This window comes from Gymnoscopelus microlampas, assembly GCF_963454915.1.
Source record: "Gymnoscopelus microlampas genome assembly, chromosome: 14".
Classification (NCBI taxonomy): Eukaryota; Metazoa; Chordata; class Actinopteri; order Myctophiformes; family Myctophidae; genus Gymnoscopelus; species Gymnoscopelus microlampas.
This window is the reverse complement of record NC_139951.1, coordinates 11,065,456-11,087,953: the sequence shown is the minus strand read 5'-3', so window position 1 is coordinate 11,087,953 and position 22,498 is coordinate 11,065,456. Positions and strand designations below refer to the sequence as shown.

At 42.9% G+C, this 22,498-nt stretch overlaps 1 protein-coding gene across 3 annotated transcripts in view; it reads right to left on the bottom strand.

Moving 5' to 3' along the window:
* stxbp4 (syntaxin binding protein 4) overlaps positions 1–22,498 on the bottom strand; it is a 205,876-nt gene that overhangs the window by 6,884 nt on the left and 176,494 nt on the right. For 2 of the 3 annotated variants that reach the window (XM_084079221.1, XM_084079223.1), the window contains 2 exons: positions 21,680–21,831; positions 4,988–5,065 (listed from right to left, as the gene is read on the bottom strand). In XM_084079221.1, coding sequence (XP_083935347.1) covers positions 4,988–5,065; positions 21,680–21,831 — 230 coding nt within the window. The remainder of the gene's footprint in view (positions 1–4,987; positions 5,066–21,679; positions 21,832–22,498) is intronic. The other variant, XM_084079222.1, reaches the window with a different exon arrangement.

Below are 22,498 nucleotides of genomic sequence, written 5' to 3'. Positions count from 1 at the left end.
TAACCACACTTGGGTGAGCTTTCAAACATAGGTCTTTACTGGTAGACTTCATAGATTGAACTGACACAGACAGCACACTTCAGAGGCCTTTAACAGGTGCAGGGGATATAGGTAATCAGCACAGGTGCAAACAATGTTCCTAACCTGTAGCTGTTCTTTCACCTAAAGACACTCAATAGACCATATTCACACGGCGGCCATATTGCTATTAAGTTAATGAAACGCCACCCCGGTTTCCACGGCAACGGGTGGCATTTTCAATGTTAAATTCCAAAATGGCCACCGTGTGAATATGGTCTATTACACTAACTTTATGTGTGTTTTCGTGAATTAGCGCCCTTGCTTGATCATACTACAGTATGGGAGGCATGCGATAAGTGCCGCTTTTGAATTCAAATCCTGAAAAGGGAACAGTTTTCTGGACATGTGAGGTTTCCACACCGACAGAGACGATCATACGATGTGTGTGCGATCTGCGATTACATGTCACCGGGCTGGGTTTCAAAGCTCGTCAATCTGAGTGTTGTTTGACAGGCGGCAGGCCCGGGCCGACGAGAAGGGCCGCGGGGTGTCGGGTTTGGTATAATGCAAACACAACCCTATAGATAGTGTATAGGCAAAGTGTACATATATACTGTACTGTACAGGCTGACCTGAGTACACAATGTAACCAAATGCAGTGGCGGAAAGTAACTAAGTACATTGTACTCAAGTACTGTACTTAAGTACAATTGTGAGCCTTTTTTTTTTTTACTTTACTGGAGTACTTCCAATTTCCAATACTTTTACTTCTACTCCACCACATCTCGGATCCAAATATTGTACTTTTACTCCACGACATTTATTTGAAAACTTGAGTTACTAGTTCCTTTGCAGATTTTGATTATTATTACATTGACCACTTCAGCACTTTATATACTTTTGGATGTTTGAAAATAGCCGATCTACAAGCTCACAACACGTCGCAAGCTTGTAGATCGGCTATTTTCAAAAGATTTCTATACATTTTGAAAACGTGTGAAATGGGACATTCTGCGCAATGAGTACTTTTACTTTTTGTACTTTAAGTATTACTTGTAACAGAGTATTTCTACACTGTGGTATTAATACTTTTTTTTAAGTAAAACATTTGAGTACTTCTTCCCCCTTACGGGTCTATTTGGTTACAGAACAGCCGTGGTCCATGACCCCTGTGACATCACACTGTTGACCTCATTGATTGATTGATTGAACACTTCATTAACAAGATGAGAACAGCATGGCATGTACAATTTAATGACGCTAAAAGGATAACACAAAGAGCCCTGGGGGGGTCTTTTCCATTGTGGTCCTATGTAGTCAATTCATCATCACGACAGAAAGACCAGGAAGACAGAAAGACACCATCAGCTTTCTGACAGAGTGCAATTGATGGTCAAGCTGGGGTCAAGCTGGGGCCAAGCTAGTCGGAGATGGAGTTATCTAAGTCCATAAGGCGGTGTGACTCCTGTATAGTACAGATTATCTGTGCAAGCATGACACAGAATCTGAGATGACTAACCCCCCCTGAAGCAGAGCATAAGAGTATTTGCACAACATTGAACCCTTCAAGGGCTTAAGTTAATATACAGATTAACATAGAATCCACAGAAACAGAATCCACAGAAACAAACATTTAAATATTGATTATCAAAGGCATACGTTAAGATACACAGATATAACATCAACCCACAGAATCATACATTTAACCCATTAAGACCGGGGACGCATCTGCGTCTCATTTTAAGATTTCTTTGGGCTATTCAAAAATAGCAGATCTACAAGCTCATAGCGCGGCACCGAGTGCCACGCTATGAGCTTGTAGATCTGCTATTTTTGAAAAATCTTGAAAAAATATTTTCCAGATTTTTTTCAAAAAACTGTTGAGATTTAGACCTTTTTTAAGAATCGCCTCAGGTCTTAATGGGTTAATTAAGGCGGAGTCAGGGTCAGTTTAACGTAATGCTTCTCAGAGTGGTCCTTGACGGGGGTTCCAGGGGGTCCCCAGCTAAATTACTGATAGTTGGGAACCGAATGGACCTGAGAGCTCTGAGAGCGCAATTCTTTTTACCAAATGGAACCTTTCAGAAACTGGATCCGATCTTCAGACTGTTCTCAGAAAAATACACCGGCATTAAAGCTGCTTAAGATGAAAATCCACATCACACAGGAAGACAAGATTGCGGTCAACGATTTAATTTAGTTTCTGTCGTTGAACATTAGAACATTATGAATAGAAATTATATTTCCGTTTGGTTTTTAGGCAGGCTTTCTAAACGAAAGTTGAATTTTTCTAATTCTTTCAACATGGAAATATTATGACGATCACGACGATTATGCAAAAATATTATTGCGACAATCTCAAATAATTGCGATTAGGCGATTATGTAATAATTGTGACAGGGCTATGTGTATGTCCATGTATAGAGTACATGTAAAAAGGTACAGTGCCATCCCATGAGATTCCTCCCCTTCACCCGGAGGCGAGAGGGGGCCTCTCTATCACACAATGCGATCGTCTACTCTGAGACCAGAGGCTGATACAACCTCTGTCTGAACACACACACACACACACACACACACACACACACACACACACACACACACACACACACACACACACACACACACACACACACACACACACACACACACACACACACACACACACACACAAAGCCCTACACTGTGCACTGTACACATTCTCACACATTATGTCACATGTAACCAGAAGTCCCCTCCCAAGAGCATACAAGGTTCACCTGCAAGTTTCACCTTTACCGTTTGCTCTGTACTTAACCCATTTTGGGCAGGAACCCCTATTTGTAACTATACTGTACCTTTAAGGACGGGAACCCCGTTTGGGGTTCCTGTTGCTATGTACAGTATATAGCAACATATATATTTGTTGTGTTTGTGTGGGAGGGCTTTCGCAGGAAAACAGCAGATCGACAAGCTCACAACGACGCGTTGTGAATGAATGAATGAATGAATTTTATTTGTATAGCGCTTTTCCAAACAAAGTTACAAAGTGCTTTACATACATGATTAAAAACCGAAAAACATCAGCAGGAGAAAGAATAAAATAAGAAAACATAAGAAAACAAAAACATAAAAACGGCATTTAAAGTCAGTCCATAAAACAATCCTTAGGAAAAACACTTTATATACAGATGTGTTTTCAAAAGCGATTTAAAGGCATTGTAGGGAGTTCAGACATAAATAAAGAAAAAAACTGTTGTCAAACACCGCCCCTCCAGCAGTTCTTTTCCCCGACCACCAGGGGGTGACGCAGGGGGGACTTTTTAAATGAGTCAAGCCCAAAATAGGTTGCCTTATGCGGATACAATTCGCGGAAATGCCCGACCCTACGGTTCTCTGAATTTATATTTTTAAATAGGCTCTTTCATGATAAATTGACCACATATATGAAGCTAAACAACTAAATTCTATCCAAACGATTTTTTAAAAGTAAATTATGTGCCTCAAAAAAGAAGTTTGAGAGCGTTTTAAAACCGAAAGTAAAAAGTTGATACGGGCACGGACGCGCACGGACACGCACATGCGTGCGTTAATTTACGACCCGGACATAAACAACATGAACATAAACAGAAGGGAAAATACGGATTTCAGACAGAGGACTGTGTTTCAATGAAGGAAAACACCCCAGCATCATTATATAGTGGCTGATAGAGGGGAGAAAATGCAAAAAATATATATATACATATTTTTTAAATTTAGGCTTAATGTTCCCTACAATGCCTTTAAGCAAGGGATAATGCATGGGGAGGTAGTCATTATTGAAATTTAAAGCCCGACAGGGCGATTAACCACCGAGGCGCAGCCGAGGTGGTTAATCGCCCTGAAGGGCTTTAAATTTCAATAATGACTACCTCCCCATGCATTATCCCGCTTATTACACGGCTACTTAATAAATACATAAATACATTTACCCAAAAGTAACAACAAAACGAAGTATTTCCTTGCTTACGGCAATGAAAGTATTCCATAAGTATTGGGCTGGGCGGACAAGTTCGCCTCGCAAAAACAAATGACGAAATGGAAAAAAATTCGCCCCAAAACACACTCACCCCCCATTCTATTTACTGCCAATTTGCCTGAAATACCGCCGGATTTGCCCCGGGGCGACTGTGTTTTGGGGCGAGCGTTTTGGTATTCCCCCGTTGTTGTGCCACGATAAACAAGGAAGTGCGGTGGATCAAATAGAATCACTTTTCGGTCATTGCATCGTCTATTTCTAATTTCAAATGTTTTCAAAAACATTCTTGAGAGCAACGTTTAGTTGTAAATGACATTGGTTGTTTGTTTACATGGCTGTCATGTCATAAAACCAAGCAGCGCAGGTTGGCACAAGCAGGTGCTCTGAGTCTCTGATTACACAGTTTCCTCGTCGGTCTCACCGGTCATTATCATCGGTCATTATCCAGAAATAATGACCGATGACTGACCAATCAGAATCGAGCATTCAACCAAGCCGTGTAATAAAAGAGGATACTGACTCTGCTAACCTAAGGTTCAAGGGTAGGGCCTTCCAGAGCAGCGGTGCCCGGGCCGAAAAGGCCCGGTCCCCCCGTGTGACATTGTGAGCTTGTCGATCTGCTATTTTCAGCGAAAGCTTTCCCCACAATAACAGAAAAGACCTGAGGGACTCTTCTCAACCATATGATATGGGGTTTAAATGGTTTAGCCTAGTTCACACCAAAGATTCACAACAAGACGGAACCGTTTTCAGCCTGATTTATACTTATTTATATATATTTTCGTCATTCGACACCATCGTACAATAAAAGCATAATTTAAAGCATACTGTCTAAACGTTTCAATACAAGTTACTTCATCCTTCTTTCCTTTTTTATGCCCATTTCTCCCCAATTTAATCGTTACGCCAATTAATTCCTCCCCAGACATATTTCTGTATTGTCACTGCTGTTGCATCCTACTGACTCACCTGCCAGCGAGGAGCCCCCACCGGGAGGACGTAGAGCCTCCGTCGTACTTGCTCCCTGCTGACAGGTGCTGCCCAAGCCTGTAGGATTACATGCAGTGACAAATATGACCATCCCAACCCGGCTTCTCTCCCCCGAACACGGGCAAATGGCAGTGGTGTAAAGTAATGAAGTACATTTACTCAAGTACTGTACTTAAATTGAGGTACTGTTACTTTACTGGAGTATTTCCAATTTTCAATACTTTTACTTATACTCCACTACATCTCAGAGGCAAATATTGTACTTTTACTCCACTGCAAGCGAGGCTATTTTCAATATTTATCTGTGGAACCGAGTCAAACTAAATGCAATGCCTACAATTCCACGTGCTTGTCAGGGTGGGGTGTCCCCAGTTCAAATATAATTATTTTGGGGGGTCGCGGCCTGAAAAGGTTGAGAACCACTACTCTACAGCAAGAAACTATTGTTTCTTTGGATTCTATATCATTTTAGAGTGATCCTACATCTAATCTACTGTATAACCTGGAAAAAGCTTCTTTCATTCATGCAATAATGTTTTCTAAAGACATCTGAATCTCATGAGAACCATACGGATGTGAAAAACGTGGTGTATTTCACATTGCACTGCACATAATATACAGTAGGCTATGGCTACATAATGAACCCATTAAAACCGGGAAAGCATCCATGTCATCTTAGATTTTAGCTATACTGTACATCGTTGCTGTCCGCAGGCACCAGCTAACTCCGCTTTTGCATTTTTTTCCCATAAATCAGTGCTATTGAACACCCTTTACGTCTGTGTGTTGATAAAAAAAATATTGAACTAATGAAAAGTATTAAAAAGTGCTTCTGACAAAACCTGCTAACTCCATTGGATCCTCAAACTTTCTGCTAAACCAGCAAACTCCAGCAAAGGGGGGTGGAGTTAGCTGGTTTTGCTGACTCCAGGCTCCACCCCCTTTTGACCTCCAACCTCATTGTGAGCTTGGAGGTCCATTTAGCTGTTCTTATCAATGATGTTTTGTTTTTTTCATTTCCTGAACATTTTTGGTTCCTGCCGGACAGCAGAGACATAGCACATTGGTTGGCTATTAAAAAATAGCAGGTATACAAGCTCATAGCAAGTTCTTCTATTTTAGGAAAATCGTGAAATGTGTGCAAATCTTTGCATATTTTTTTTTCTTTCTTTATCAATATATTTTTTAACTCAAATCTTTGCGTCTGGGGGTCCCTGGAACAAGACATTTTCAGATGGGGTCGGAGGCCAAATACATATAAATCTTGACATGAAACTATTGATCACAACATACGTTTTTCAGAAAACTAATATAGTTAGTTAGGATTTTATAATCGGCCTCAGGTCTTAATGGGTTAACCAAAACATACTGAATGAAAACAAAACAAAAAAACAATGCACACAGAGCATAGAATTGCACTTCTAATTGGATAAAAACACGTTTTGTTTTTGTGCCATGTGATGTGTTCACATTATCCTGAGGACAGACAGATGCATGTACTGTACTACAGGGATATCGGAGAAGACAGCATGTACGTGTGAGTGTGTGTGTGTGTGTGTGTGTGTGTGTGTGTGTGTGTGTGTGTGTGTGTGTGTGTGTGTGTGTGTGTGTATACGTGTTCTCGCGTGCGTGTGTACGTACATACATACGCAGATGCATATCTTTCCTAGCCTACTAACCACAACAACATATACAGCGTGTCCTGTTCCGGTCCCTAAAGACAGTGCTCACATGCGTGTGTCTGTGTGCGTGTGCGTGTGTGTGTGTGTGTGCGCGCGTGTGATGCTCCGGTCCTGAGTCACTCTAACCGGCACGTGGCTGACTGACAGTGCGCTTTAGTGCACAGCTGATCGCCCTGCTGCACCAAAACACTGCTGACACACGTGTGTGTGCGTGTGCGCGCGTGTGCGTGCGTGTGTGTGTGTGTGTGAGAGAGATAGAGAGAAAAGAGAGAGATTGGTTGTCGACCCCATGTGTTGTATTACTAGACTTGACAGGGTCAAGTGTCCCCACAAGTATAGCAGAATTTGACATTGTGAGGAGAGTTTTCCTGGTCCTCACAACAGAAACACATTGGGGATTTAACGGCCGTACAAACCAGGAGCGTTTATTTGTTTTGCGATTAATTCACATTCATTTAAATTGAGTACATGCACATAATGTTTTTTTCGAGGTAACATTTTCGCCGCAAATAAAATCCTCAACCTCTATGAATCACCGAAATAAAGATTTGTCGTGAAATTATCGTGACAAGTTTTTTTGCATCGTTTATTCGCGTCGCTCCTGGACGTGTAACGAGCTTCAGGGTTAGGAAAAGGTTCAGGTGGTGGTTAGAGTTAGTCGTTTTCTTTCTTCCTGAGCACAGCGTATGTTTTTCATTGTTTATATTATGACAATGGTAATCTCAACCTTTTCCGGCCGCGAACCGCCAAAATAATCACATTTCAAATGGGGACCCCCCAAAAATAAACATATTTGAAATGGGGACCCCCCACCCTGACAAGCACATGTAGGAGTACTTGTGGGAGTTGAGGCATTACAAATAGTTTGACGCGGTTCCACAGATACATTTTGAGAAAAAATCTGCATTAGGCTATTTTCAAATTCTTTCCTCTTTCTTATATTAGTTGACAATTTGGCCAATGTTTGACCAGTTTTTATAGTACAGTTTGTTGATTACTTTTGATACAGTAAGAATCTTTTTTATTTTTTATTAAAAAGGTCTTATATGTCCTTAAATCGTCACTTCACTGACCCCCCTGAGACCCACATGTTGAGGACCACCGGTGTATAACGGGCAGCAACATGGAGGGGCACTGGGAATGTACCTAGCGTTCGCGCGTGCATTTTCCTTCAGGGTCGTGATTGAAAATGACCAAAAATGTTAAAATGGCAATGATAATATTGCCTTCCTAAAATATTGATGTCCTCACATATGTAGTAATACAAACATGTGTGTGTGTGTGTGTGTGTGTGTGTGTGTGTGTGTGTGTGTGTGTGTGTGTGTGTGTGTACATACAGTATTCATGTCCAGGTGCTGACGAACAAATACAAACCATGGCTCAGCCAGATTGTATTTACGCTCCAAGCGCCCCACACACACACACACACACACACACACACACACACACACACACACACACACACACACACAGAGAGAGTGATGCACAGTGGGAAGCACATGGTGAAAACGTGAGTGTGTGTTTTGCAGTGACACGAGGTGTGCACCACACGTTCTCAGAGCCTATCTATGGCTGTCTAAATCCGTCTCCCAGCTTGCATTTCCTGTCCACTCTCTATTTCCTTCCTTCTCGTCTTTGCCTTGAATTAGCTTTCTTCAAATGTACGTGTTGGTTCAATGAATAGTGTGTTGTTCTCTCGCATCATTTCAGCCACATAATCTCTCTCTCTCTCTCTGTCTCTCTGTCTGTCTCTATGTATGTCTGAAAACTCCCTTTCTCTGTCTCTCTCCATTATGTACTGCTGGGGTCTTCAACGTTTTTCAGCCCAAGGACCCCTTAGCTGAGAGATGAATGAAGCAGGGAACCCCTACTCCATAGTGTAGAAGATTACACTTTTTCCATAGATTTCATAGATAGTTTCCTAGACTTGTTTGACAGCACTGTCATCAGTGTATGTTGGATTCATGTTAATGTGCATTTTCAGACATTTAACCATTTAACTTAAACCGTCAGCACTTAGTAAACTTGACCTTTCACTCTGTACTTGGTCTGCTCTTTTTTCCCTCTACACCCAAACCTCTTTGCCGAAAATAGCAGATCTACAAGCTCACAACGCCTCGCGGCGCGAGGCGTTGTGAGCTTGTAGATCGGCTATTTTTTGGCTAAAGTTCTCCCCAGAATAGGGACGCTAGGGTTCAAGTGGTTAATGTAAATACAGCTCCTCTCAGACACAGATTTGGTGGACCCCCTGTAGTAACTCTGAGGACCCCCTAGGGGTCCCGGACCCCCGGTTGAAGACACCTGATGTACTGTAGTGACTTTATAGTATCTCTCTTTATTATATCAATGTGTCTGACTGCCTGCCTGTCCTTTTCTCTGTCTGTCTGTCATCATATCTTCTGTTATCTCGAGGTCACAGTGCAGTCCAGTGCAGTTGGTATATAGGCGTGGAGGAAATGTGCTGTTGATACAGTAAACAACATGTTAATAAGCATCTGTTTACTCACGTATTCTATAGGAGTCAATGTTGCTTCAGCAACGACACAAAACGACATCACAAACGGAAAGGCAGAAGAGCAGCTGGTCGTCTGTGTGTGTGTGTGTGTGAGCGCGTGCGTGCATGCGTGCGTGTGTGTATATGAATGCTTTTGTTGGTTTTATGGTAATAGAATATTTGGGGAGTTAGGCTTACAATTAGGAAAAGATTCTGGTTGGGGTTACGGGTTGGAATTTGGCATTCAGAGAATGTGTCGCAGCATGACGTGTTGTAGCCTGTAGATTGGCTATTTTCAGCTTTAGGTATAGAGTTAAAAATGACCCCCCATTTTTACATTATCATTCATATTTGCTGAAAATTGCCGTCCTTAAATGTTGATGCCCTCACAAGTACATAGTAAAACAAACATGTGTGTGTGTGTGTGTGTGAGTGCGTGCGTGCGTGCGTGCGTGCGTGCGTGCGTGCGTGCGTGCGTGCGTGCGTGCGTGCGTGCGTGCGTGCGTGCGTGCGTGCGTGCGTGCGTGCGTGCGTGCGTGCGTCTGTGTGTATGCAGTTATGCAAACAATTTTTATAGAAAACATTTGTCAGCTTTTGTCAGTGTCTTGCTAAAAACAACAAGGTTAGCCAGGGGAGGATCATGTCAAATTAACTCAGTCTGCAGCTTCCAGGAGAGTGGTGAGAAGAAACGGAAAAAGGAACATAGTAATTTCATGACACACTTTGGCCATTACACAGTGATGGAAGAAGCACTGTTTTACGTCAAAGTATCAATACTGCAATGTAGATATACTCTGTTGTTACAAGTAGTCACGTATTCAAAATGCACTTGAGTAAAAGTACAAAAGTATCGACATCAAAATATACCGAAATACCAAAATATATACTATAGGGCGGAAGTGGTTAATGTAGGCTATGTTTTATAATAATAATCTAAATCTACAAAGTAACTAGTAACTAAAGTTTTTAAATAAATGTAGTGGATGGAGTAAAGCATTTAATATTTGCATTTGAGACGTAGTGGAGTAGAAGTAAAAGTATTGGAGAGTAAAAAATCACACCCTGTGTGAAGGAAGCGGTGCCTTTGGGGCGGGGCTTAACTCATTTCAGTTCGTCCCTATTGGTCGTCTGAGTCCACTTACCAAATTTGTACTTGGTAGCATGCTGCAAACTGGAATAATGGCTGTTTAAAGCCCAGCCAATGGGCAGACAGAGGGGGCGGGGCTTAAGTAATTACAGTTCGTCCCTATTGGTGCTTTTAGTCCATGTACAAAATGTGTACTCCGTAGCATGCTGTGAACTTGAGTTATGGCTGTTTAAAGGCCAGCCAATGGGAAGACAGAGGGGGCGGGGCTTCAGCAATTCATGCTCGTCCCTATTGGTGGTCTAAGTCCACATACCAAATTTGGACTTGGTGGCATGCTGCAAACTGGAGTTATAGCTGTTTAAAATCCCGTGCTCATCCCGTGCTCATACGGGCGGACGGACATAACATACGCTGGGGGTCCCTGGAACCCTGGGGCGGGGCTTCAGCAATGCATGCTCGTCCCTATTGGTGGTCTAAGTCCACATACCAAATGTGGACTTGGTGGCATGCTGCAAACTGGAGTTATAGCTGTTTAAAATCCCGTGCTCATCCCGTGCTCATACGGGCGGACGGACATAACATACGCTGGGGGTCCCTGGACCCCTCTTTGATAACTTGACAAATTCATGCTCGTCCCTATTGGTGGTCTAAGTCCACATACCAAATTTGGACTTGGTGGCATGCTGCACACTGGAGTTATAGTTGTTTAAAATCCCGTGCTCATCCCGTGCTCGGACATAACATACGCTGGGGGTCCCTGGACCCCTCTTTGATAACCAGTGGTACGTGTGGGCAATGAGAGGAGAGATGGCATAGGCAGTGTCCACGTCCGTGTGTGTGTGTGTGTGTGTGTGTGTGTGTGTGTGTGTGTGCGCATGTGTTTGTATGCGTTTCTTCTTTGCCGTGCTCATCCCGGGCTCATACGGACGACGGACGGACGGACATACGGACAGAGTCAAACATAGAGCGGTTGGCACCGCTAAAAATCCTCCAAAGTGCACTTGCAGTAAGTACAGTACTTGAGTAAATGTACTTAGTTACTTTACACCACTGCCATTCCTTTACATGACATGTATTTTGGGTTGCCGCTTACTTACCAAGGCCGGAAAGTTTTCCGTGACCTCGTTTTCCTCCCTAGTGTGTGTGACTAACAAGGCTGCTTTTAATTAGCACGCTTTTCATCTCCACTTCAAATCAAAATCAAAACCTATTTTTTTAAAACAACCACAGATTGACCAAAATGCTGCGCAAGATAAAAACTAAAACATCAACATAACATTACATTACATAACGTCACACACATAAAATGAAATAAATACGATTAGATGTGATTAAAAGCCAGAGAAAAGAAGTGAGTCTTAAAGCTGTAATATGTAACTTTTTTTGGGGTGAACAAAATGTTATTTTGTCCAATCTGTATGGTAGAGTATGTTAATACAATATAACTTATACAATATGTATGGTAGAGTATGTTAATACAATATAACTTATACAATATGTATGGTAGAGTATGTTAATACAATATAACTTATACAATATGTATGGTAGAGTATGTTAATCCTACTATAATTTAGTAACCTCTGTCTGTAGTGGTAGGTGAGTGAAGCTACCCGGTTCTCCTCAGTGGCTGGACCAATTGCTCTGATTTTGCACACAGCCATTGACCATTACCATCTGAACTGAACTGTGAAGCCCGTTTTTCAATTTCATCAAATCTCAGCTTCTTATTAGCGTTTATGTGTCAAACAATGTCGCCTCCCGGGTTGCCAGATCATGTGCGCATATCCCCCCACGGATGCGTCGACCGGGTATGGTCTATACAATATAACTTATACAATCGGGGTGGCTGTATTTGGTCTCCCTGCTCTTCTATTGAGACAATTACTGTAGATCCTGTGTCTATGACAATTTAATGACTTTAAGACATTTTTAATACCAAATATTAAGTAAGAACGAGGCACACATTGTGAAAACAGCCGATCTACAAGCTCACAACGCCTCGCAGTGCGAGGCGTTGTGAGCTTGTAGATCGGCTGTTTTCACAATATTTATCTGTGGAACCGAGTCAAACTAAACCTAATGCCTACGATTCCAAGTGCTTGTCGGGGTGGGGGGTCCCCAGTTCAAATATGATTATCTTGGGGGGTCTGAAAAGTTTGGGAACCCTTGATTTTTAGAGGATATCAACATTGGAAGAAATAACACAATCCTCCAGTTAAACAAACAATCCCTATATATAGCCTACTTTGTTGCACGACAAACAGCGAAACTGGTCGATCTACAGTACAAGCAATGTGACACGTTGTGAGCTTGTACATCTGCTACTGTATGTGTGTATCATCTGCGCAAAGAATAAGAAGAACACTGTCAGATGAGAAAAGCTTTCTGAATACCACTGTTAGTGGAAACGCAGACAGACTGTCCAACTGTACAGGCAGATGGACAGACAGAGAGACGGACACACACACACACACACACACACACACACACACACACACACACACACACACACACACACACACACACACACACACACACACACACACACACACACACACACACACACACACACACACACACACACACACACACACACACACACACACACACACACACACACACGCACATGCACACGCAGCGTTTAGAAAATGTGCCACAAAAGACCAAACTGTCGCCTCTCTCTTAACCCCTGCCTGTTGCCTTGGAAACTGGATGTAACCAAGGACTGCAAAACTTTCTCTCTCTACCTCTCTCACCCCCCCCACTCTCTCTCTCTCTCTCTCTGTCCTGGTAAACAGAGGAAGAGTCACAGTTTATCATTTATAACAGACCAGAGAGGAGAAGTGACATTAACCACATTCAACCTGGCCTCCCGAATTTGAGCAAAAACAAAAAGAAAGTTCCACAAATTTCAAATATAATATAAGATCCGATCTCAAGCTTTCCGATTTGCTCATCGGGGCCGTGCTGATCATTTTCAAACGTGGTTATTTATCTGGATGATATCACTGCTGTCGGAGTGGAGCGGCACGCCACCGAGAGAGAGGCGGTCTACATGGAGAAAGTCGTTATGTGAATGAGAGAACTTATTTCGTTGTTGTGCCTTTTACCCCCTTTTCTCCCCAATTTAGTCTATTAACACATCGGGTGCCAGAGGTTTATTAAAATATTATACGTCCAGTGCCTGCTATTCTTCCATCCACTTACGTTGATACGTTTCGTGCTGTAGAAGCCCCGACGCGGAAGTGCATGTAAACAAAGTGTGCGTGCGAGACGGCAGAGGGTCCCGACTAACGCCTGGAACAATAATATTTCTAACGCGATCCTCCATTGCAGTAGCCTGGTAAACCCTCCCTCCGGAAATCTCATTTCGTTGGGCGTTCATGCCAGACTCCTTCCTGAAATCAAATGGAAATGAGATTTCCGGAGGGAGGGTTTACCAGGCTACCATTGCAGAGTGAACGCCGATCGAAAACGGCTCGCTTCCAAAGTTTCGTTAGAGCGCCCCACGTGGGCCCCACGTACAAAAATAAAATTGGGTCAAAAACGGTCCGGACCGTTTTCGGCACACAATGTGTTAAGTCCACCCCACACACATGTGTGTGTTGTCACTGCATTTGTATCCAACTGACTCGTCTGCCAGTGAGGAGCCTCCACCGGGAGGACGTAAGGAGCCTTTGTCCTACTCCTCCCGCCCAACACTCCCTGCTCACAGGTGCTGCCCCAGTATAGGAGTACCTGCCAGGAAAAATCGCACCCTCCCCGCCGGGCTTCCCATCCCCCGAACACGGATTTGAACCCACAACCTGGTGGTGGGCATGCAGGCACTTTACTGGGAGGTCGGGGTTCAATGCCCGGCCGGGTCATACCAAAGACTACAAAAATGTCCCTGTGACATACTAGCCTTGGCTGGCTCAGGGTGGAAGACAGGGTTAAACAACTAAATGCAGATTTTCCCGAAATGCCCCCTATACCCGCATATCTGTATAAATACCTCGAAAAAGTTAGTGACACCCACAGTCACGAAACTAGAGGGAGCGTAAACGACAACAATCTGGTACCGCCCACCCATAAAACAACATGGGCAAATTCTCCTTCTACAGCACAGCCACCAAGGTATGGAATAGTCTAACGGTAACCCATCCCTCAAAAAAGGCTTTTTTTCTTTTCTTTTTTTTCTCTGTATATACTGTATTTCTTTGTTGATATCGAACTGTTTGGTTGCTACTATATATGTCTATGAAATGAATACCAAGGACCTCAACGGAAACAAGTCCGCAAGGACTTTTTTGGACGGACCTTTTCGACAAAAGTATTACAAATGTAACTGTGTTGTTTTACATTCTTTTTGCCTAATAAAAATGTCAATCAATCAATCAATCCGGCGGTGTCCTAGTACATCAAGCTGCCTCTAGCTAAGGAAACAGGAGATCCTCCTGACCTATGGGCCTCAGGACTCGGCAAGGCTTACTTCAAAATTCGTATCAGATCCTGTCTCTAGGTGAGACATGATCTTTGACACGATCTAAAAGTCTCAATAGAATACAAAATGCAACCACCCCAATAGGCTCTATGCACAGCAGCCATATTATCACTTCCTTCACAGGTGTTACCAATGATACCAATGAAGGCTCTGTTCCATTTAGTGTAGCACAGTGGTTTCCACGACCCCCATAACTCTGAGAGTTACACACCTGTAAGGGTCCATTTGGAAGCTCATGACCCCAACTGTAGACCCACTGGTGTAACAGAGTGTTTCCAGTGGGCCAACATGCACAATATCAGCACCCTGACTCTGTTTGACCAGAATGGAACAGAGCCTTCATTAGTATCATTGTTAACACCTGTGAATGTCTTCATAATATGGCTGCTGTGAATAGAGCCTATTGTATAACTAACATTGTATTAACATATCTCACTCACACATCCTGCAGTGTGTGAGTGTGTTGCCCCGTTAATTTAAAATCCTGTAGTGTGTGTGTATGTATGTTTAAGATAATCATATAAGAGAATCTTAGAAGATTATCCTTCAGTGTGTGATGGTAGCAGATTTCAAAATGGTTTAAGATTTTAAAAGTGCTGTAATCATCTTCATCACACACACACGTGTGCACTGTCTTTAGGGACCGAACAGGACACGCTGTATATGTTGTGGTGGTTAGTAGGCTAGGAAACATATGCATCTGCGTATGTTTGTCTGTACGTACGCACGCACGCAAGAACACGCACACACACACACACACACACACACACACACACACACACACACACACACACACACACACACACACACACACACACACACACACACACACACACACACACACACACACACACACACACACACACACACACACACACACACACGGAATGAGCACACACCCAGTAATGTTTGTAAACAAGAAGCCTGTCTATATGCGTATATTGTGTCCTTGTGTGTGTATATTGGTGTCCATATGCTTGTTGTGTCCATGGTGTATGTGGCGGCCATATGTGTATCATATTGGTGGCCAAAGTTGTGTGCTTACACTATTTCTTCAGGACGGAAAAAAGATGAGAATGATTATAGGGCAATTGCAATATATTAAATACAAGATAACATGATCTCTATTGTAGTTGATTTCAACCTAATTCATACTTTCGGTAGTCGTACTATATGGCTGGTTTGTGCTGCACGTTTTAGGTGTAATACCAATAACGTTTGATAAGGATAACATTATTATTTCAAGAGGCTGAATTCTTTAATAAAAATGTATAAAAAATACATTGTCACTGTACATTTGCACATAATTTGTGGGAATGTTCCTCTGCATTTTGTCCCTGCATGTCTGCATGTCTCTCTCCTACTCTCTCCGTATGTTTTCCCTGTCTCTATCGAACGAAGGCTTAAAAATGCCCCAATAAATAAACAACAGTTTAATAACCTCTATTCCACTGCCACACTGCTTAGCTATATTTTAACCACTTTAAACATTATTTTATACTTTGGTTATTCAAAAATAGCAGTGACCTGCATATCAACTGACAGTCAAGTGTTACTAGATGAACCCTGAGTCAGCCAGTGAACACCTGATGAAGATGTATTGACATTGAAACGTTGTCACGTTATTTGCCTGCACCCTGTAATGAATCCATTAAGACCGGGAACACATCTGTGTCATTTTAAGATTTCTTTGGCTATTCAAAAATAGCAGATATACAAGCTCATGAGCTTGTATATCTGCTATTATTTGAAAAATCGTGGAAAATGTGTGCAAATCTTTGTATATATAAGTTTCGAAGATAACATTTTTAACACTTCGATCTGTGCTTCTGGGGGTCTCTGGAACAACATGTTTTGAGATGGGGGTCCGCGGCCAAATAAATACCATTTTGCGGGTCCTTGACATGAAAAATCCGATCTTATATTAATGTTTTGCCAATTATTTGGGGGCACACTTGCAATGTCCTTCACGGCCCACCAGTGGGCCCCCGGACCACAGGTTGGCAATCGTTGGTGTAGAGGGGGGGAAAAAAGGAGGGGGGCCTAGTACAGACCCCTGTGGGACTCCGGCAAAAAAGGTACACACTGTAGGGGGTTTAAAGTGGTTTAAGGATGCTGAGACCCTTATCACATGTTGCTCCGCTGAATAACAGGTGGTGTGCGAGTGTGCGTGTGCGTGTGCGTGTGCGTGTGTGTGTGTGTGTGTGTGTGTGTGTGTGTGCGTGTGTGTGTGTGTGTGTGATTATATAAAGAGGAGTGGTACATCAGTAGGTAAGCCGTATGGAACCCTGTATCCAGGCAACACCAGCCTTAAGCCATTCAATCCGGGAACGCATCTGTGTCACTTAAAAAAAAATAAGCAGATCTACAAGCTCATAGCGCAGCACTCTATGAGCTTGTAGATCTGCTCTTTTTTGAAATATGTCCTGAACATGTGTGCAAATCTTTGAATATATACGCTTTTTAACTCAAATCTTTGCTTCTCGGGGGGGTCCCTGGAACAACATATTTTGAGATGGGGGGGGGGGCGGGGGGGCCGTGGACAAATACATATCATTTTGGGGGTCCTTGACATGAAAAAAGTTTGAGAACCAGTGATATTATAGCAACATATGTTTTTTTCAACGAAAAAAAATAGGATTTAGAAGACATTTGTAGAATCCCCAGAAGCAAACATTTGAGTAAAAAACATGTTGTCTTTAAAAATACATATATGCTTATATTCAATGATTTGCACAAATGTTCACGATAAAAAAAAACAATAAATATTTAAATTAATGGTTATAGCTAAAAAAAAAAAACACCTAAAATGTCCGTAAGCGTTCCCGGATCGAATGGGTTAACACTATGAGACAGAGGTGATCTTAACCAAGGTATGGTTCACAAGCGCACGCACACACGCGTACACATGCCACACACACACACACACACACACACACACACACACACACACACACACACACACACACACACACACACACACACACACACACACACACACACACACACACACACACACACACACACACACACACACACACACACACACAGCGGGAGCCCATAATCTCTCTGACATCTCACAAGCTGTGAGACCTGAATTGGATTGACCTACTTCTCTCTCTCTCTCTCTCTCCCTCACTCTCTCTCTCTCTCTCTCTCTCGATATATAGAGATCGATATCGACTGTCACTATTGGTCATCACGACCAAGTCAATAGATCTTTAAGCAGGTTAAAACAATTACACCCGCACGGCCTTCGCACGACCTCTGACAGCATCTGTCACAGCTGCTCTGTCGCCCACGATACGCACCAAAAAAACTGCAACAACAACAAAAAAACTGAAGCTGCAAAAAATTGAAAATAAACAAAACTAACCCTTTAAGACCGGGAACGCGTCTGTGTCATTTTACGATTTTTTTTGGGCTATTCGAAAACGGCAGATCTACAAGCTCATAGCGCGGCACCGAGTGCCGCGCTATGAGCTTGTAGATCTGCTGTTTACGAAAAATTGAGAAGATTCGTGCAAATCTATGAATATATATTCTACAAATGTCTTCTAAAACTGTTTTTTTTTTTTTACTTATGTTGCTATAATATCAGTGGTTCTCAGACTTTTTCATGTCAAGCGGACCCCCATCTCAAAATATTTTGTTCCAGGACCCCCCAGAAGCAAAGATTTGAGTTAAAAATGTTCGCTTTAAAAATGTATGTATTCAAAGATTTGCACACATTTTCACGATTTTTCAAAAATAGCAGATCTACGAGCTCATATAGTTATTTTTTGAATAGCAAAAGAAATCTAAAAACCCTTCCCAGTCTTAATGGGCTAAACAAAAAAATAAAACAGGGAAAATATGATGAATTGCTGACGAACAGAAATGTGTGAGTTTATAGACATAGTTATAGCTAGGCTAGCTGGTGACTTGCTGGATTGTGCTGAACTGTCTTTTTTTCAGTTGCTGCTGTACTGTCATTTCATTTCGCTGCTATGTCAGGGCAGGGGAGAAACCCCTTATCTCCATATTTTACAACTTGATCACACTACAGCGTCACACAAAACCATCAAAAGTAGCAGATCTGCCAGCTCGAAACGCGGTGTGAAAAGACGCGCTTGGAGCTTGTAGATCGGCTACTTTTGCTATTTTCGAACCCGACAGAGAGAAATTATTATTTGCTAGTTTTCAGAAGCAATGCTTTTCAATTAACCACTTAAGCCCTATGTTATACGTTCAAAATGATTCACTATTTATTTACTGTCAGAAATTATATGTACATTGACACTATTGGACACCAGGTAATCAATGAACCTGGCATCTGTGTTAAATAACATGCTATCTAAATATTCTTTTTTACATTGTGGTCAAGATTACCTGCCGACGCACACCGCAGAGTGTCCAGGTGTGCCTTGGGATTTTATGACAACCTCACATTTGTTATTGCCATACAACACAAAGGGGCCTGTTGCACAGTATCTGCTATTTTTAGTCATAAATACATATCGTCTCTGTCTGGTGGAAACCTCATGTCCAAAACTGTCACTTTTCAGGATTAAATTTGAAAATCATCAATAGGAGCAGAATCATCAAAAGAAGCTCGAAACGCTGCGTTTTGTGCCGCGTTTCGGGCTTGTGGGTCTGCTACTTTTAATGTTTTTGTGTGAAACTGTGGTATGATCAAGTATAGGCGTTAAAAGGATAGTTCATCCAAAAAAAGTCTTTTTGGGGGTGAACTATCCCTTTAAAAAAAAATCACACCTGTGTGAAGGTAGCGGCGCCTTTGATATATTTTGTCATAGATATGTGTTTCTACTAGAGAAACAATATTAAATCTCTGTAAATTTATTTCAAGGCTTCCAGTGGCACTAAATAGTGCCATTGGAAGCGAATCACCAAATGCATTCCAAGGTAAGTGGCAAAAACTGATCTGTCATAGCTGTCGTTGACGGACCTGACCAATCAGAACGTTGACGGACCTGACCAATCAGAACCTTGGCGAGCCTGACCAATCAGAACGTTGACGGACCTGACCAATCAGAACCTTGGCGAGCCTGACCAATCAGAACGTTGACGGACCTGACCAATCAGAACCTTGGCGAGCCTGACCAATCAGAACGTTGACGGGCCTGACCAATCAGAACGTTGACGCAAAAGCCAGGTATAGAGGGCTAATATCCGCTCTATACCTAAAGGTATATACCTAAAGGTATAGAGCGGCTAGCGCCGCTAAAAACACAAAAAGTTAGAATATGGAGATAGGAGGTTTCTGCCCGACAGCAACGATTACGTCATACATGTTACAGGTACAAATGACAGCCACGACCGTGGATCTCGAGATCCACATGATTTGGCTCTATTGAATTCCCTCTGGGACTCGGTGAAGTGCTGCAGCATGATGAACTATAGTCCCAGCAGACTTCAGTGTCTAGAATCTGCTGTTGAGACTCAAGTCTGGAAGCAGGCCATACAATTTCCTAGACATGATTTATGAAAACAGCCAGCAGCACATACTGTATGCTGTCCGGCAGGAACCAGCTAACTCCATGTTTCCGCTTTCGCATTTTTTTCCCATAAATCAGGGCCATTGAACACCTGTGTGTTGGTAAAAAAAAATGTTGAACCAATGAAAAGCATTAAAAAGCGCTTCTGACAAAACCAGCTAACTCCATTGGATCCTCAGACTCCAGGCTCCACCCCCTTTTGACCTCCAACCTCATTGTGAGCTTGGAGGTCCATTCAGCTGTTCTATTCAATGATGAAGAAAACCTCCTAACTCCACTTTTTTTTCATTTCCTGAAAAATGAACATTTTGGAGTTAGCTGGTTCCTGCCGGACAGCAGAGATATATACCATTCATTCTCAAAGTGGGAATTTTGCTGGGTACCAGGGGGTACCCAGCAAAATTAGTTAACATAGCCTGTTGATTGGCTATTTTCAAATGGCCAAAATGTATAAGGGATGAAGTGGTTACGCCAGTAAAGTAAAAGTACCTCAACATTGCACTTAAGTACAGTACTTGAGTACATGTAGGCCTACTTAGTTACTTTGCACCACTTATACAGACCTTGCTGCTGGCTGACAGATGACCCCGGCCTGTTGTCAGCTGGTTAGTGTGTTTGTATTTACGCTGCCGGCTGTTTATAGAAATGGTGTTTAGGAAATGCTACTGTCTGCACACAGACATTGGTATCATACCAGACGATTAGAGATACTACATACAGTCTGTCTGGGCCGACAGCTGCAGGCACGTGGTTCTACAATGCCAAGCGAGAGAGAGAGAGAGAGAGAGAGAGAGAGAGAAAGAGAGAGAGAGATAGAGAGAGAGAGAAAGAGAGAGAGATTGGGGGGACGATAAAGGGATAGTTCACTCGCAAAATGACTTTTTACCAGCTTGCGAGCTGGTCTAAGAAGAGACTGACCACTAGTCAACATGTGTTCGACAGATTCTCGACACATTGGCTGTCCTTTAAGCCAGTGGGGATACTTTCCCATACTCTGAACGGGCGGTCTCGTCCTCCCAAGCTATGGAGGCCTAGCAGTGTTTCCAGATTCTGCGAGAGAAATAAGCAACGGATCTAAGCCAATGGGGAGCCACTAGCAGCGTTGCCAGATTATGCGAGACAAATCAGGAAAACAAGCCGCGCATACACGGCACGCACGCGCACACACACACACACACGGCGCGCGCGCGCACACACACACACACACACACACACAAAACGGAAAAGCAAGCTGGTATACATGACTGTGTGTCATGTCTTGTTTTTCTATAGTCACCCCATGGAGACCCAATAATCTGATGACCAGCAGCACACGGAGACACAAAGAGTCTCCTTTGTGTCTCCTACCGGAACCGCTGCCTACCGTTCCTTGGGGGGGGGGGGGGGTCCTTGACATTAAAAGAAAAAGATAAGAATCAGTGACTTACAGTCGGCCTCTACGATGCCTCTGACCGTCCTGGACAGCTCCCTGGCCTCCTGGGCCAGCGTGGACCAGCTGGTCCAGGGACTCCTCTGGTAGCGTCCTCCAGGGGGCGCCAGGCCCTGAGGCGGCCCCCCGCCCACCTTCACGTCTCCACAGCTGCATGGAGAGAGAGAGAGAGAGACAGCGGGAGGTAGCGGTCAGTCTACCGCAGTGGTTCTCAACCAGTGGTCCTTGAGGGGGTTCCAGGTGGTCCCCAGCTAAATGATGGAGAGTTGGTAACCAAATGAATGGACCCTTATAGAGCTTTAACTCTTGAGAGCGTAAAATGGAACCAAACGGACCCGTAAGGGTCCGTTTGGTTCCATTTTACGCTCTCAAGAGTTACATTATTGTTAAAGATCTGCATTACTTAATTTACAAGATGTCTCCACAATTAGAGAACGTAGAAGAAATATTCAAAGTTTTGGGTCTGAGAGGCTAAATATCATCAAATGGTGGTTCCGTGGCTCAAATGCCCAAAAAATAATGGACCTTGATATGAAAAAAGGATGAAAACCAATGGTCTAACACACAATAGGGTTTGTTGTGGGTTTAGTTGACCCTACATTTGGTGCTAAAAGAGTCTCCCTCTAACTAAGGGTGGTGAGTGATGGTTCAGTTGAGTGACGCAGTGTGAAATGTTTTACAGTAACGTGTGATTTAGTTTAATTGAGTCTTTTGAATAACATTCCACTTAGTTTTAGTCATATTTTAGTCGCCTGAAATGTTTTAGCTTTAGTCTAGTTTTAGTTGACTGATTTTTATAAGATTTTAGTCGACCTAA